The 17402-nt window shown below is 39.9% G+C and overlaps 1 protein-coding gene across 3 annotated transcripts in view; it reads right to left on the minus strand.

Moving 5' to 3' along the window:
• LOC122069551 (probable sodium/metabolite cotransporter BASS4, chloroplastic) overlaps positions 1 to 7862 on the minus strand; it is a 57935-nt gene extending 50073 nt beyond the window's left edge. Inside the window, exons 1-2 of one of the 3 annotated variants that reach the window (XM_042633604.1) lie at positions 7556 to 7862; positions 7253 to 7358 (exon numbers count right to left, since the gene is read on the minus strand). In XM_042633604.1, the coding sequence (XP_042489538.1) occupies positions 7253 to 7358; positions 7556 to 7756 (307 nt within the window). In that variant the 5' untranslated portion in view covers positions 7757 to 7862. The remainder of the gene's footprint in view (positions 1 to 7252; positions 7359 to 7555) is intronic. The other 2 variants (XM_042633603.1, XM_042633605.1) reach the window with 2 other exon arrangements.
• Positions 7863 to 17402: the final 9540 nt, after the last annotated feature.

A 17402-nucleotide genomic window follows, 5' to 3' on the forward strand; every position in this document is an offset into this window, starting at 1 on the left:
CAAAAACTTAAAGCGTTGCTATGGAGCAACAAAAAGTGAAGCAACACCTTTAACTTGGTAACTATTCCCATAGTTACTATTATTCTTAAAATGTGCTTAACATATGTGCTCTCTCCAATTCCTATTTTTTTCTTTTTTCCTTTTATGGTCAAGGAACAACTGGTCGCCACTGGTTACAGTGATTATATCTGTATGCCATTGATCCTCCTCATATTGTACCCCACCCCCATAAAATCCAGAAAAGTATGCGAGAGGGAAAAAAATGAATATGTCCTTAATATTATGCAGATTGTATGGAGGGAGGAAAAACAAGTTCAGGTCATTGTCTCATAAGCAAACCTACAAAAAACATCAACCATTCTAGTGGTTCTATGATGGTTCATCAACATCAACTGGATGGTTAACGATGTTGCCCAACAGTGCACAATGGAGCTATAGTTGGAACGACATACCTCCCATTTCTTAAAAGCTATGAACGTAATGAAACTTCAGTTTCCAAATTAGGAGTGATGCAGATAAAGCACAGAATTGAACTTATTTTAATGGAAATAAACCTGGGTTGAGTTATATATGTGTTGGGCCTTTAGTTCAATGGGTTTTCTTTGTAATAGGCCTAAATTATGGGTAGGAGGTAGGAATACAGGATTTACATTTTAGGTTAGCTTGAGATATTTTATTTCATTAAGTATATGTTATTTCCTTGGTTGTTAAGTATAGGATAGAGTCTTGCCTTAATAGAACTCCTATTCCTACTTTGCATAGAACTTTAATTATGTGGGACACCTATTTTAGCTAGTTAAGATTCTTAGTTATAAGGGACATAGATTCCTACAATGGATAGATTTTTCTATTTCTTTAGTTCCTATTTCAAGTACACTTTCCTTTCCTAATGTAAGTACACTTTTAGTTTCTATTTAAAGGTCGTAAGGCCATAGAAACCCACATGGTTTTTAATATTGAATAAAGCTTGGGTTTGCTCCTATGTTCTGTGTGATTCAGAATAGCTTTTGTGAGATTAAGTAGCAACCCTTGGTGAGATGCTAAGATAGGGCTGATGCCTGATGGGATTTCAGTCTAGTTCCAAGTGAGTTGCTTGGTTCATATTCATATTTCTACCATTCTTCTTCATTTTATCCACCACCAAACTAGGTTAGTATTTTCAAGTTTCTATTCTGATCTTATGCCTACCTACTCCTTGGAATTTCAGTGCTCTTTAGTTTTACAACTGAGATTTCAAATCTGATTTCATATTTGGCAATCGTATTACATTCTAAACGCACTCACGGTTTCAAAATTTAATCTTTGTGTTAATTTCCTAAAACCTACTTCTAGTCGAATTTCTAGTTCTACACTATTTAAAGATCAGATTTGATTTTCTGTTTCGGATCAGTATTCTTATATTATTGCTGTAATTTTTCTGTTTTTCAGTACTCTGTAATTTCTGTTTAAAACCCCATAAGAACTGCCACTTATAGTCACTTCTGAAATTCTGTTTTAAAGAATCCAATTCCTAAAAAGAAACCCTTATAACTCCAAATCAGCCCATTGGATCATACTCATCTTTTAAGAAGTAATTCTTGGGCTTAATTTTGACTTTCAACCAGAATTTCAAGCCCATCTAAGTTTCTTCTTCTCCGTTATCAAAATTCTCTTGAAATCTGGTTTCTAAAACTGTCACTACGGCTCTAGCTTTATTGGATTTCACACACAGTAAACTTAGACTTCTAGAAACCCATCGAGGATGCTCCTGGGACTGAATATGAAAATACATGTGTGTCACTAATACAAGAAAACATGCTTCAGCCAGAAATGACTCCCTCATAATGACAATGCAGAAGTGATGCAGCTCAGCGATGGATTTAGGGAACTACGTTTGACTTGATTTTATTTTGCTTTCCTTTTTGTTAAAAATCAGTTTAGTAGAAGATCTTAATTCAGTTGTTATTTAGGGTAGTTTGCTTTCAAGTAATTTTCCATAAATTGTTTTGCATTTTTTCTTTATATTAGACATGAAATGGATGGAGGAACTCAGTTTTTTAGATTTCAATGAATTTGAGAATTATGTTTTGGTTGGAAACGATGGCTGCCATGGGTGGTTTTCCTCTCTCTTTTCTGAACTGTTTTCTTCTTCCCCTTCCCTGACTTTCTTTTCTTTTCCCTCTGTTCTTCTTCTCCTATTGTTCATTCTCTCTACTGCTGGTCAATCCCCTTTTCTGGGCGATAGATACAGCCTCAGATTAGTAGATCAAACTCCTTGGTGCTTGACCTGGTGGGACTGAGACTTTGGTTGTAAGTTCCTTCCCCTTGGGCGACATAACTCCTCAAGCTCCAGCTCCAAAGCCCTCCTCAGTCCTCAGATCGAAGCCAAGTTTCAGGCCTGCTCTGGGTGTTATCGCCATCTTCAGTTTTGGGTGCTTCCCATGTCCTTCCAGCCTGCCGACCTGACCAGATATTATGTGGATTTGGAAGAGCCTCCTCTTGCGACCCCACGCCTGAAATTTCAGGCCTAACAGAGAGGGTTTGAAGGAGCTACTCCCATCGCAAGCTGCTGGCCCTTCTCTTCTTGCAGGTCGACCAAGGAAGCAGGAGACTTGGTCGTGGGTTATTTAGGGCAACTACTCCCCTGGTTTGACCATTATACCCTTCCTTTACCTATTAACCTCTTTTGTCCTAACATTAATCGTGATTTCCTGAACTACCCTCGCATATTCTGTTAATTACAAACCTGCCACTCTTTATTAGAAACACCCCAATTTAATTTCCAGAACTGAGATTTCTTTGGAATTAATTCCAGAGCTGTCCCATTCAACTGTCTCACTTTAAAAAGGGGTTTAAAATTGTGCCAGAAATTACACATTTGCCATTAATTGTTGCCATTAATTTATTGAGTATCCAAGTGGGCCCTAAGCGATACGATTTCAGTCCTTTGAATACGGATCCGCATCAAGAAGACAACTGATCTCCATGAGCTTGAATTGGGGCATGAAAGTGCAAACAGGAAGAGCTGACAGACAGTTTATGACCAAGATGCTCAGAATCACAAAACCTTGATTGCCAAGATTCAAGATGACCTGTAATTACAAAAATCTAATGGCTTTTCTACTTACAGTCTAACAAAATTTCAAACCATAGCAGAGACAATTCCCCCTCCCCTTTTCCTAAATGATGTTTTGCCATTGTAGGTCTGCGATAAGATGCCCTCTCTACTACAATGCAGTTTTCAGCATTAACTCTCGGTGACAATACACTCAACTTAGGCAGAAAGATGTATGGTGATAAGAGCAAAGTGTAAAAATGCATTCATGTAGCATAATTCCTTTTTTTCTTTTGGGTACTCCTTCTCCCAGCATTGTTCAACCAAAACTACTTTGCAATGTATCAAATGAAGAAATAGAATATGGGTGATATACAGCACCATGGGCTCATCAAAATCATAGCAGGCCTCTACCAGGGATCAGCATTAAGTCCATAGTTTATGTGATTAAGGGGTTATGCAGAGGCAGAATTACGTATGGGTAAAACAGAAAAAGTTTTGAGTCAAGCAAGGCTCTGTGGAATGCGTAGAGTCCAAGTTTAGTAAAAAGGAGCAGAAATACATTGGTTAAGATTGATGGCCAAGACATACCCAGAATGATCACTTTCATATTATCTATGTTGAATCATAAATTATGATTGTTGTCAAGGCGTTGCTTAGGCGACCAGAAGGCCTAGTTGGAGTATGGGCGACTGTCGCCTTATTGCACTGGCGCCTTACCACAAGGCACAGCACTTATTTATGAATAATATCTTAAGTAATTGTTCAGTAACTTAAGATATTTGACATAAATAAGCAAATATTCCCCCATTTGAATCAAATAAAAATATTTTTAATACCAAATTCTAAAAAGATAAAAATTCAACCCCCCAATCCAAGAATAAAACTGAACTTTTTGTTGTACAGGCGATTTTCAACTTTCAAATGTTGGGGTTTTTCTCAATTCTGAAAAAATTTCATAAATTTAATCATTGTAAAACATTGCTAAAAACCAAAAATCAGGTAAAATAATCTTTTGTTTTGATATCCATGAAATTATTTTCATTTATGTGATTTTAACAACATTCGTGCACTTTAAAATAAGTTTGACCATAACACAATTTTGTCATTAATGGGTTAAGTGGCAATAATCCTTGTAAGGATAATTCAAGAAGGAACAAAAAGCCCCTCCTCCTTTGCGACATGACCTGAGTCACTCCTCCCTCTCCCGGTGGCCATGGCCACCACCTCCCCCATCCTCCCTCTACCTCAGCCTACCCTCTCTCCCCCCTCCTCTCCCCCCTTCTCCCTCTCCTCTATCCCTCCTCTTCCTCCACCCCCTCCACTAACCCCCTTCCTCCCTATCTGTTCCCATCCTTTTCTAAGCAATGGAACTCATTTTTCGACCCACACGAAAGGGCATGTACAGAAGAATTCAAGATTGAAGATCCAACGTGTAGAGTCTTGTGTAGAATTAGTTGTAATAACACACATTGCACGCACTACATTGCATAGCACACATGCATGATATAGCTTGACTCCAAGTGGTGCTCATTCACAATTCCCTAAGACCCTAAGTGTTTTGACAATGCCAAAACACAACCCTTTGCTGAGATAACAGCAAGGCTCCAACTTAGGGTATGTTAGTGATACTAAATGACTGATTTTAAAGTCAAGCTCAACTGGAAAAATGTAGACCATCGAGTTGTGGAACCAACACAACTTGAATCAGGTCAATTGGACCTCATATGAGAAAGTTATGACTGTTTGAATAAACACAATATGTCAAGCTAGAAGTCAGAAGCCTGCCGGTAACTACTGGTAGGAACCGGTAATTATTGGTAGAGTTCTGTGATCAGAGAATTCATCAGACCCATACCAACAAAGATGAACTGGTAACAACCGAACCCTGCCGACTCCCTACTGGATGCCTTTCGGTAAGGTCCTCGGCTAATCGGATGCCTACCAGATGGTCTAAGGCTATCCAACGACTATATTTTTCATTTCCAACGGATCTATTTCACCGAACGGCCATTTGATCTGGTAACTACTGGTAGTTACCGATAGTAGTTACCGGTAGAGGAAAAATATGTCCATTAGGCCATATTTCTTTCCCAAATCTGATTATTTTCCTACCTAGTTTAGGACTAATAATCACCCATATAAATATCCCACTTATAGCTTATTAAATTAACAATTAATCAAGCATTGAGTACCATTTATTAAAAGCTAAAAAGTAAGGAAAGGCATTAACCCATTGAGTTCTATCATTATGATCATTCACAAAACTGAAGAACTCAAGTCAACTTACAAATCTTTCATTACTTTCTACATCCATTGGGAAGATAACTAAGGTGCATGGTCATATCATTATTGCATATTCATATCACGCACCACACGAGGTAGCTCGAATCTTTTATTCCACTTTATCTTTGTATTTACACTTGTCTAGACTATACTTAGGCTAATGTAGGATTCTCTCATCCGAAAAAATTGTAAAGGTCACTCTCTACCTGTAAATGAGATTATAAAGGTCCATCTCTACCATGAAAGAGATTTGTAAAGGTTTTTCTGCCTACCTACTCTACTGAAAGGGAAGAACTAATGGAATACCTGTAAGAGAATGGACTAGACTAAAGTTGAGTTGAACCACTATAAAATCCTTGTGTTGTGCGATTGTGAGTAGTTTTATATTCCACATTGTCTTTTGCAATCACATACCTAAGAAACTTAATCGAAGAATTTTTTTAAATCCATGAATATAACCTATTCACCCCCCTCTAGGTTATTTCAGATTTGATGTGGCTTAATATTGATTTTTTATAATACAAAGTATATGTAGCATACTAAAAAATATTAGAAAAGAGAAAAATATAAAATAACACTTAGTCGCCTTAGGCACCTTATTCGCCTTAAGGCAGACAACTTATAGCCTAAACGCTTAGGCAGCCCTCCAATGCCTTGGCGTCGTGACAATTATATTCATAAATAAGAAGGTGGTGAAATAAAGATGATGTTTCTCAAAGAATTGAAGCTGGGTGGATAAGTGGAGATGAGGATCCTCTAGAGTGCTTGTGTGATAGAATATTCCATTAAGGCTAAAGGACAAATTTTATAAGACAGCAAAAAGACTAGAAAATGCTTTATGGATGCGAATGCTGTGCAGTATTTCAGCATGTACAGGCAGTTGAAATGAGAGTGTTCTGATTTACGAGTACAAGACTAAGAGGATAAAAGTAAGAGAATGATGCATCTATGTTTGGCTTCTTCTAGGCCTCGGGCCTGCCTCTACTGATGTTGTACTGTATACTCTTGCATTTCTGCTGCCTTTCTTGTTAAAATATTGTTACTTATCGACACACATCCACACACACAAAACAAAACTGGGATTAATGTAGCCAACCCTATGTAGCTATGATAAGGCTGGTTGAATCAAAATCACAATCCAGTCACTTTAACTGTGACCACCGTTTTATATATATAATAATGTTGACCAGTCTTTACATGTCAATAAGAACTGAAAGAACTGTAAGTCCTACTATTGCAAAACAAGAAGATCCAAGCCTCTCACTCTGGAACTAAATGGGGTTATTCTTTTCTAGCTCTTTTTCTTTTGAAATGGTATGGCTTGTCAAGCTGGCCTAGTGATGTAAGACCAGGCAAGCTAAGCATTTAGTCACAGGTCTATATTTGGGTTGTTTTCATAATTCAAAACATGAAGTAGAAGGGTCCTTTAGGGACAGCAGGGGCTCAATGTTTTCAATTGTTTAGGGCTAGTGGGTGACTGATTCTTGTAAGGGTGAAGCGCTGTCTCTTTGCCATGCCCTTTTTTAGCTTTCTGGTGGTACCAATGATCTTGTTGTGGAGAACAATCAGGTTAATGTTCATTTGATGGATGCCATAAGCAGAGATGATCCTTCAATATTCTCTCATCTTATAAGGAAGGATCAAGCTACAATGTCTTCTTCAATGAACAGACAATCCAGTTGAAACAATAGATGGGTAATGACCAAGCTGTTAGCTAGATAAATACAGTTACAACAGGTGGAAAAGGGCAGAATCGAAAACTAATACATCGAGCATCCATGACGAAAGATAGCAGGGATAAAAAAAAGGAGCACACTGTAACTGTAACTTGAGAACCAGCAGCACATGATAAATTATTAGCTGCCTTGCTAACAATTTAAAAACCAAACAGAGAAGCAATGCTATTTGATCCAAATAAAATAACAGCGTTACCTATTGGAAGGAAGTTAGTGGCAGCGAAATTTAATAATGGTTTCACCCATGATAACTCAGTTGCTGAATCCATAACACTACCAAGCTGATTTCGATCATGATTTTCCTGAGATGTTACAGATATTTTATCAGAAATGATAAGGCCAGAGTCATAGAATACCTCAAACGCTTAACAACTCCACCTAGCATTAGTAGTGAAATTCAAAACACGATTCTTAAGCAATTGCCTCACTTCAATTTCAAGAAGAAACCAGAATTTGTTCAAATTTAACCAAAAAGAACCACAATTGTCGATAAACTGACCTGATCAGATCTTTCTTTGGCTCTGATAGTTCGAGAAATTGGACGGGATTTCCAGATGATTGAAGAATTAGGGTTACAAGCGAGACGAGAAATGCCACGGAATCGGATATAATGAGCCGGAACAATAGGTTTTCGCTGACAAGATTTTCCGTTACTGACCGTTGCATGTCTGTGAACTAGAGTGTGAAGAGTTCCCGCCATTCCTAAATCTGTAAATTCTGGAAGAGAGATGTTCTAAGACTGCAAATACTAAATATGAATACGACATAAAGCACTGCCGCTTGCTGGTATGGTATTCCGTTTGACATACCGATCGGTTGGGACTTTTTTTTTTTTTTTTTTTTTTTTTTTTTTTTTTTTTTTTGGGGCCACGTATCACAACAACTGTTTTTTTTTTTTTTTTTAAATTCGGGTTGAAGAGGAACAACTGAATGCAAAGTTGCAAACCCGATTGACCATTGACAGAATGGAACATTTTTCTCTTTTTTTTATAAATTTTATTTGGACATGGTTTGAGGAATCGGTTTGATTGGATCACTATGTGCCATGTCATGTCTCCACTCTTGATCAATACCATATTGCTGGATCGTTATGGACGAAGGGTGATACGGTCAAAAAAAAAAAAAAATTAAGGGTAATTTACAGCCCCCACCCCCTAGAAAGTGTCACTATTATAAAAACACCCCTTCTGTAATACCAAATTAGACTTAGACCCCCTGCCGTTAGTCGTTGTTACAGAATATACCTTATATACTGTATACTAATGTCTATTATTACCAAAATGCCCTTGCTAAATGTGAAGTATCTAAAATACCCATCTAATAAGTCTCCATCCCCAAATCGAGACTTAATATACCCATTCCCAAATCGATACCGATCACTCCCAGTGAAGAGCAATGGCAATGGCAATGGACAATGACATGGAGGGATTCGCGACGACCAGCAACGACTCGCGGCGAAGGCTTCTTCTTCCTCAAATTGAAACAGGTATGTTCTTCAACAAATCGTTCTTCACTTTTTGTTAACCCTAACCCTTCTTTTTCTGATCTCTTCTCTGCAAGAGAAACCCCTCTAACCTCTCAGCAACAGATACTGCATTGCAATCCATATCATGCAAACAATCCTAATTTAAGTCAATAATAAGAAAACTATGTTAAATATAAAAAGCAAGAATTAAATATTACTTTTTGGCAGCAGTTCTCAAAATCTTGTTTTTCTCAAGTAAATCGAGTGCCTCCTCAAGCTTTCCTAAATTATAGTATGATTTAGAGATGTAGTGCACTCGCCATAGTCTCTTAGCATAGTCTTTATTGCGAATAGAATTGTCCATCTTCACCAATTGGCAACCGGCAAAATTCCTTTCTGTAGAATCAAGGGTAACCTCACAAAGATGCAAAGCTGAATCATGTCTTTGTACTTTCGCAGTTTTTAGTTTCACGAGAGAGCACATCAATCCCAAGACCCAAATTTAAGGTCAATAAATTAAAGGAAAGCGAATAAATGACAAGTTATTTTAGTGACGAACCTAGCTCACCTCTACACAGTGAAGGAGAACATCGCCGATGGTGGCACTGTGCTGCAAAGTCTCTCTCTCTCTCTCTCTCTCTCTCTCTCTCTCTCTCTCGCCTCTACGTTTGATGGCTTCCTCAACTGCACAGTGAAGATGACTTGAGGTAGGGGTGAAGAGGACTTGGGTAAAAACATGAGTTTTAGTCAATAGGGTATAACAAATTTTAACTCCTCATTTAACAGCGACTGACAGCAGGGGGTCTGAGTCTAATTTGGTATTACAGTGGGGGTGTTCTTATAATAGTGACATTCTCTAGGGTGGCGCTGTAAATTGACAATCAAGAGTATTTTTATTCTATCAAAGCAGATATGGGCCATCCATATCAGGATTGAATTAGTATCGGCCATGTCCAATCCCAAGACTGATTTTGATATCTTAAACCATGATCTGAAACACTTGTCTTCCATTTATAGATTTTTTTTTTTTTGGTAACTTTTTCGGATAATATCAGGTGTGCCAATACCACGGTTCCTATGGTACTTACCTGAGGTGAGAGATGATAGTTGCAAGGCTTGGATTGATCGGAAAGCGAATTGAGGGGGGAAACAAAGATTCCATATGACTGCAAGGGAAACTAAAGGGGAGGGGGAGTGAAACTTTTTAAACCTGGAAAGAAAATTTGGTAATTATTATACATCATGGTTATATAAATTACTTAGATTTCTTATCAGAATTAAGAATAATGATGCCTTTTAGATGTTTTTTTTTTTACTTTTTAAACACGAGGGATTTAGATGCAAAGTAAAGTGGCTTTTTATAACCAAATATGGAATGATTTGAAATTAGTAATATAATCATGTGGGATAATTATTACAGGAGTTTCTTTTTTTAGGATTGAAAGTTTCAGTTCCCTTCCCTTTAATTTTCCTTGCAACTAAATGGCTTCAAAATGAAAAGTAAAGTAAAGATACATGGAAAAGTTCCAACAATGCCAAAGTGCACATTCCTAACAATAAGTGTCATGCGAAACGGTTCATATAGACGAAGCATTTACACAATCGGTCGTAAACTTATAGAATTTTGGTCAACGAGGAATGCTTAGCCATATTCCCCTTCTCCCAAGCCTCTTCTGAGCTTCCTGGCATTTTGTAGATACCTATTTTTGTCACCCTCCCCCGGCAATGTTGATACAAGGAGGACGGTGGATGCAAACTCTCACTTCCAATCAACGGAGATACTTGACAGTGGTAATCTACCCTTAACCATCCCCAAACCTACCCAAACCTTGATTTACCCGAAGACCCTAAAACCCGATGAGAGAGGAAAGAGGGTCTAGTTTTGACTTTTCATATACGAAGGAATCTAATTGAAAGTGACCATACAAATGGATAGTACTCAAAAATACAATTCCAACGATATATGGTGTGCCAAAATCGGACTTACGGATCTCCCGTAATTGTTCCCAAAGTCATTCCCGGCACTTCCAAAGATTTTCTAACATTTTCGTTTTTTTTCCAAAAATTTCCCCGACAGTTGGGTTTTTTGCTAAAGATCCCATTTTTTGAGAAAAGATTCTATTTGCCAGAAAATATCTTCTCCACTTTTAAAAGCAAGAAAATATCTTGTCCACTTTCACAAGTAAGAGAAAATCTTCACGGTTTTCAAAAATGTCACATCACACTCTATGTCATGTCATTGGTACCACTGGGTAAAAATTAGGTGTCATCACCTCATTAATTTCAAAAAATTATAAACACCCCCCTTTCACTTATAAAGGGTCATCAAAGACTCTTAATAGCAACCCCTTTCTTGTAGGAGCTTTGCCCTCTCTCCTCCTCCTTCCCTTCCCTTTTGAGCTTCTTCGGGCCTTCGAAGCGATCTTCGTAAAGATCCAAAGTTCTACTCGAATCTTCAAAGTGTTCTTCGGGGTTTTGAAGAACTTTAATCTAAGTTTTAGTTCGATCCATTTTTTCCAAAAATGGAAAGTTTTTAGCTTCCCCCTTTGAGTGCTTTTGGTTTTTCGCCAAAAAGGGAAAGTTTCAAGCTGAAGCCCTGTCCAAGTGCCACCTCAGCCTAACCTTCCATAATCCATCCCCAGCGGAAGCTCTACCCGAGTGCCCTGGAATCTTTTCCAAAAGTAGCTAGTCCTAGTAGAAGCTCTGCTCGAGTGCCATTGGAATCTTTTACAAAAATAGCCAGCCCCAACGGAAGCTTGCCAAGTGCCCATAGAATCTTTTCAAAAGTAGTTCATACCTAGTGGAAGCCTTGTCGGAATCAATAGTCAACAAACAAGCCAATCCAAAGTTGGACCTCTGTCTATAGATAACCACAGTCAACATCTCCTGAAACCGAAAGTTAGAGTTCAAGATCATCTTCCCCCGAGCCGGGAGAATCTACTAGAAAAGTCAGCATCAACCAGGGGCCCACCCCTCTTTGACCCGAAACAGGGGTCAAATTCAGGTATAATCTCTCTCCTCATTTAAGCATAATGTAGATATCTAATTAACCTTGCTTTAGTGTACAAAAATAGTTGTTTTTGTTTAATGTACATATGTTTGATAATATAGCCATGTCTGCGGAATAGGAATAGATTGTGAAAAATATTCGTTCTTAAGTATCTAGTAGGAAGACTGGTTGAACTGGGTAGAGTGGGTTCCTAACACCTTCCTAACTCTATAACTTGACTCTTACCCTAAGTCTCTTGACCAGACCAATTTCTTGGCCCTTTTCTCAGAAATCGGGCCCACCCCCGGGTCCTAAGCCCATAACCTAGGTGGCAACTCCACACCCTTTCTATATGATCCCAATCCCCCGTATTGGACCATCATCAAACCTTGTCTTTATGACGAACCTGGTATACCTACAAAATAGGCCTCCACATATTTTGAGCGGTGATATGGCAGTACGGGGCCCACAGAAGGACACACGAAAGCACTCCCCACCTTACCCACCAAAGGATATCAAAAGAGAGGAGAGAAGGCCCAAATCCCAGAGACCTTCCCCCTGAGGGGGATATCTTCGATCCGAGGCTCGCTACCCTCACAGTGGCGACTCCATTGGGGAATTATCAAGCTTTCAATACTAGATGCTACCTTTAAATGCAAGAGCATTTTTCACCATATCTATTTGAAAACATGTTTGGCAAACCCCATGTTTGTAAATTGTATTCACTGACTGCATCATGCATCATGCATCATGCTCGAAGTGAAATCATTTGGCGAGGGTACTCCCTGTCATGCCCACACCCTCGGGGAGGTCAGTGCATGACATATTAAGTACTCTAAGAGCAAATGATAGGGGCTTCCTATACAAGAGTGGAAGGTATCGTCAAATGGCGAGGATGTTGTAATTGTACCAGCACCCTCGGGGAGGTCCGTGCACTTTATGACATTCTGAGATCGAATGCATCATTAAACAGCGAGGATGTCCGTAATTATGTCAGCACCCTCCAAGTGGTCTATGCACTTTATGACATTCTGAGATCGAATGATGGTTACCCTACACTACACTTCACACACGTTCACTCATGCTTCCACCAACCCCGTAGTGGTCCTTACCATACCCTCGTGTGAAGTCATATAGAATGGGGTAGGGAGCTACACCCTTGGCCAAGTACCCTTGAGGTACGTTAAAGGATCAATACCTAGCATATATCGATCTTGTCAAGGTAGCCTTGTCAGTCCTATTGCATCCACTGCATACTTAGCATCATGTAGAAAATATATGGAGAAGCTAGGAGCGCCACAAGCTAACTGTAGAACTTGTTTGCGGTCTTGGAAAGGAATTTTTCTATGTTATATTCTCGTCATAAAGAATTGCTTTCCTAAGCGGGTTTCGGATAAAAGGTGTCCCTTCTCCTTAAGAAAAAACGTCCAGACATGTGACTTAGGGGCAATCCCTTCAAAGTCAAGTAAAGTCCCAAGAAGTCCTGAGGAAATAGGGAGGAAGGACACCTAAGTGGAAAAAAGAGCAAGGAAAGCATGACTTTATTACATTGAATGTTTTATAGGAATGTTCTCAACAAGCCATTTATATGAAATTCTCACCAATGATATTAAGTGGACTAGGGGTACGTTCCCCTATCCACTTTCTATCATATAGTGAACTGACTCTGGATGAATTATTGATTGATCAAAATGGATGAATGATTGAACATGGGATAGGATATCAGAGATCTAAAATAAACTGCCTTTTGGTTCAGGTGCAATTACACATCTCAAGTACTCGCAGCAGTCCATTTGGACACGCTAGGGCAGTCGGTTGACTTGTTTAAGTCCAGTGTCACCTACATTGTCTCTTCGAGACTGCTTACCACCAAGTGAGTGCACCTTGGAAGATATGGATCCAACAGACAGTGAAAATCTAGTTCAGGCATGGGTACGCCCCGTTGAGGCCTTGCAAGCTGAAATGAAAGAAGTAAGGACTAGGTTAGCCCGAGTACTCCACATACTTTAAAACTCTCCTAGAGTTGATCCCACTCCGACTATAGGACAACAAGAGCAGAATGGACCTATGGGACATCGGGGAGCTTCCCCCACTCGTTAGAATGGTTAAAAAGGAGTCTACTCTTGAGTCCCCCCTCCATGGGTGGTGATTGAGGACGAAGAAGAAGAATTTGCATCACATATCAGAATAGAACCTCCTGAGATGGAAGAGAAAGAAAGCTTCGAGAATAGATGAAGAAATTGGAAGATTTGATCCAAGTTGGGAAGTGCCAAGAGAGTTAGATGGAAGATTCTGATGATATGAGCTTCTTCTCTGGAGCAAGAATCCCTGAAAAGTTCAAGTGGCAAACTGACAGGTTTGATGGATTAGGGGATTCTCAAGCACACTTGAAAGTTTTCCTCAGCATTGCCAAGTCATGGAAACTGGTAAAAAATCAGATGGGTCAAGCATTTATGTTGACATTATTAGGAATAGCTTTGAGATGGCTCACGCAGTTAGAGCCAGCACAGACACAAAATTGGGCAACATTGGTAAAAGCATTCACCAGACAATATTCGTATAACACTGAGGTAGATGTGAAGCGTCGAGAGCTAGAAACCTTGAGGCAACAGCCTAGGGAAGGGTTCATCGCATTCTTGATGAGGTTCAGGGACAAGGCCGCCAAGATGGTAGAGCGGTCTTCTGAAGCAGCACAAGTAAAAATATTGATCGAGAGTATGGCTAAGCCCCATTATGATGTTCTTTACTACCAACACTTGTAAACATTTGAAGCGTTGATAGCTATGGGGACACACACTAAGAATTGGATTCTGAGAGAAGCATAGTACCTAGGAACGTCTAAAGATACCACAAAGAGCTCCAAGGTTGGACGGGGAAAGGGTCCTGAAACCGATGTTGTCAGTTCAACCCAATAGTCAGTGGTAGCCATATCTCCATCACAACCCTTTGTGATACAAGCGGATGCTCCGACTCAGAGACCCCCTTGTCAAAGAAGGCAGTTTTCAGACTTGGGGATGCCAATCATAGAAATTGAAGAAGCAAGGGTTATTGTGAACAGTGGCTCCAAGAGTGATGTCCAATCCTCTCCCAAACTGGTATCGAGACCATGAGTATTGTGTTTATCATACCCAAAAGGGGCACTCCACTGAAAAATTTCTAGGTTGCAGCATGCAGTTCAAGATCTGGTGGATAACTGGACAATTGAAGTCAAACTTAAGCAATCTCCTAATGTTACTACCAACCCACTTCCAGATCATGGTACAGTTGGTAATCTGGATGATGATGAGTCAAAAGAAGTGACCCCACTTAGTTCATTCAGCCTAAGAAGCAGAAGGGTCGTCTGACCGCCCGTGACTATTGGAAGATCTTGGCACAAAGAACAAAGGCCATGAGACTTCCCTGTGTAGAAGAATCATTAGAGTCATTAGAAGAAGTAAAAGGGCAGATGTCCACCTTCCCTCCTTGATCCAACCAACCATTTACTTCCTATTGTTCGGGATCAAACCTTCCATTATCATCCAATCAACCTTTACCTCTATCCAACTACCCCCAATATCCACTATACAATCCTCTACCTCTACAATATTATCACACTCTATATCACCAACAACCTTTACCTTATACTTAAAGAGAGGAAACCCCATCTCCCTCTCATCAGACACCCACTCCATCTTACCATTCACCATCTCCATCAGGATACCCAACCTCTAACGCTACATCCCCATCATGCCACTCTGCTTCATATGTCTCATCAACTTCCTATGAATTCCATTCCCAAGTTTCAGTTCATAACCCAAAGGAAGGATTGTTTGGTGGGTACGACTGGAGGAACGTGCAAGAATTGCCTAATTCTCTGATAATGACTTCATCATCAGGATCGGTGAATGCTCTTGAGGAAGACCAAGAGGTAGATCCCACACCTATGATTCAACCAATGGCCTCACCAGAGTATATGTCAAAAATAGTTGAGGAAGTTTCAGATGATCTCCTGTGGACAGTGATAGCACTATCAGTAGGGGAGCATATTAAAAAAGATGCCTCCCTAATCCACATAGAGAGTGACATAGAAGAAGATGAATCAGATGAAGAACCCAGTGAGGAGGAAGTCATTGAGGAAGAAGACACTGACAATGATGACAATGATGATGACAGTGATAGTGCTCATTCGGACTGGGATGACTACCTTGGGCCATGGGAGTAGGATGTAGATGATGAATCTGTGTACTATTCCCCCAAGGATCCAGGAAGTTACTCAGTGTTTGCCATCGGTAGCGATGACCTGGTACCAAATCCAATAGGTGGTATCCAGCCTTCTCTCTACATAGAAGAAGGTGATTCCACGTCAGATTCAGATGATGATGGGCCTGAAGACAAAGGAAGGGCAACATAGGTTTACATGAAAGAGTAGACCCCTCTATTTGAGATGGAAGAAAAGATGTGTGAGATTTACTCAAACACACTAGAAATGCAAAGAAGGGTGGATGAAATTAGTCAAATGGTAGGTGAAGTGACTGTCAGGGAATAGTACTACAAGGAGTAGCTAAATGACCTGGAAGAAATTGGGCCACATGATACATTTGTAGAGGCAGTGGACGCTACATTCTAAATGTTGTCCAATGCGGTTAAGAAGATGAGAGCTAGGGTTCTTGATATCTGTGGAGGACCCCGACTCCCTACCCCAATCTAAGAGGTGGAGTCCAATGAAGATGATTCAATGGTAGGATAATTACCATTATGGGTAGTGATGATGAAGATCAGTATCCCACTGAGATCATTATAAGAAGCCTATCACAGTGATGGAAACCAGGAGAGGTAAAGACTATAAAGGTAAGGCTCTAGCAGTAGAGCAACCCAAGAATTATGAGGCAGGTTCTAGCAGCTTGAAAAAGGAGCCAGAAAATCTAGTGTTAGCTCAATTGAAGAAGGCTCAAGCTAACATTTCCATCTGGGGATTTTTGATGGCTTCACCCTCTCATCGTGAGGCAGTATTGAAATCCCTCACTCATGTATAAGTACCGATTGAGATTGACCCGGTGTAGTTTTCCCATATAGTAGGGGTAATATAAGCAGTACAATCTCTAGTATTCTTAGATGCTGACAATCCCAAAGGGGGCTGTACAACAAGGCATTGTATATCACGGTGGATTGCCTCAACAAAACTGTTCCTCAAGTCCTCATCGACAATGGGTTGGCCTTAAACATCTTGCCTTTAAGATCAACTAGCAGCATTAGCGTTAACTTGAGTGAAATGAAAGCAACAGGCCAAATCATAAGGGCCTATGATAACACCAAGAGGGAAATTCTGGGAATACTCACCTTAACTGTGATGATCGGCCCAGTGAAATTTAATGTCAATTTCCAAGTGATTGATATACCGGCTTCCTTCAATATGCTATTGGGGAGACCGTGGTTACAACATGCTAAGGCTGTGTCATCTAGCCTCCACTAGAAAGTCAAGTTCATATATAATGAAAAAGTGATTGTCATCTCAGGGGACCCAGAAGTAGTTAATACTGTGGTCAGTATAGAGTAAGGGGAAGAGAAGATAGAAGAGGTCCGCCTCAGTGGATTTGAGATAGAAGGCACTTGTGTCGTGATTACAAAAGGGACGGTCGAAGCAAACACACCGATTGACTATGAGGCAACATTGAGCCCTCTTGTGGGCCAAATGATGAAGAACACGAAGTACTTCCTTGGAATGGGATTGGGAAAGTACGCATAAGGTGTATCCAAGTTACCAACCACAGTTGTCAACAAGGGCAAGAATGGATTGGGGCATGTTCCTCCAAGTAAAGGCAGGGCCAAGATATTGAAGATGACTAGAAAAATATCTGCCACTTACTACCCCACTCTCAACGGGTACTTTGTAAGAGAAGGAGAAGATTTCTAGTT

This window comes from Macadamia integrifolia, unplaced genomic scaffold (assembly GCF_013358625.1).
Source record: "Macadamia integrifolia cultivar HAES 741 unplaced genomic scaffold, SCU_Mint_v3 scaffold641, whole genome shotgun sequence".
In the NCBI taxonomy this organism is placed as follows: domain Eukaryota; kingdom Viridiplantae; phylum Streptophyta; class Magnoliopsida; order Proteales; family Proteaceae; genus Macadamia; species Macadamia integrifolia.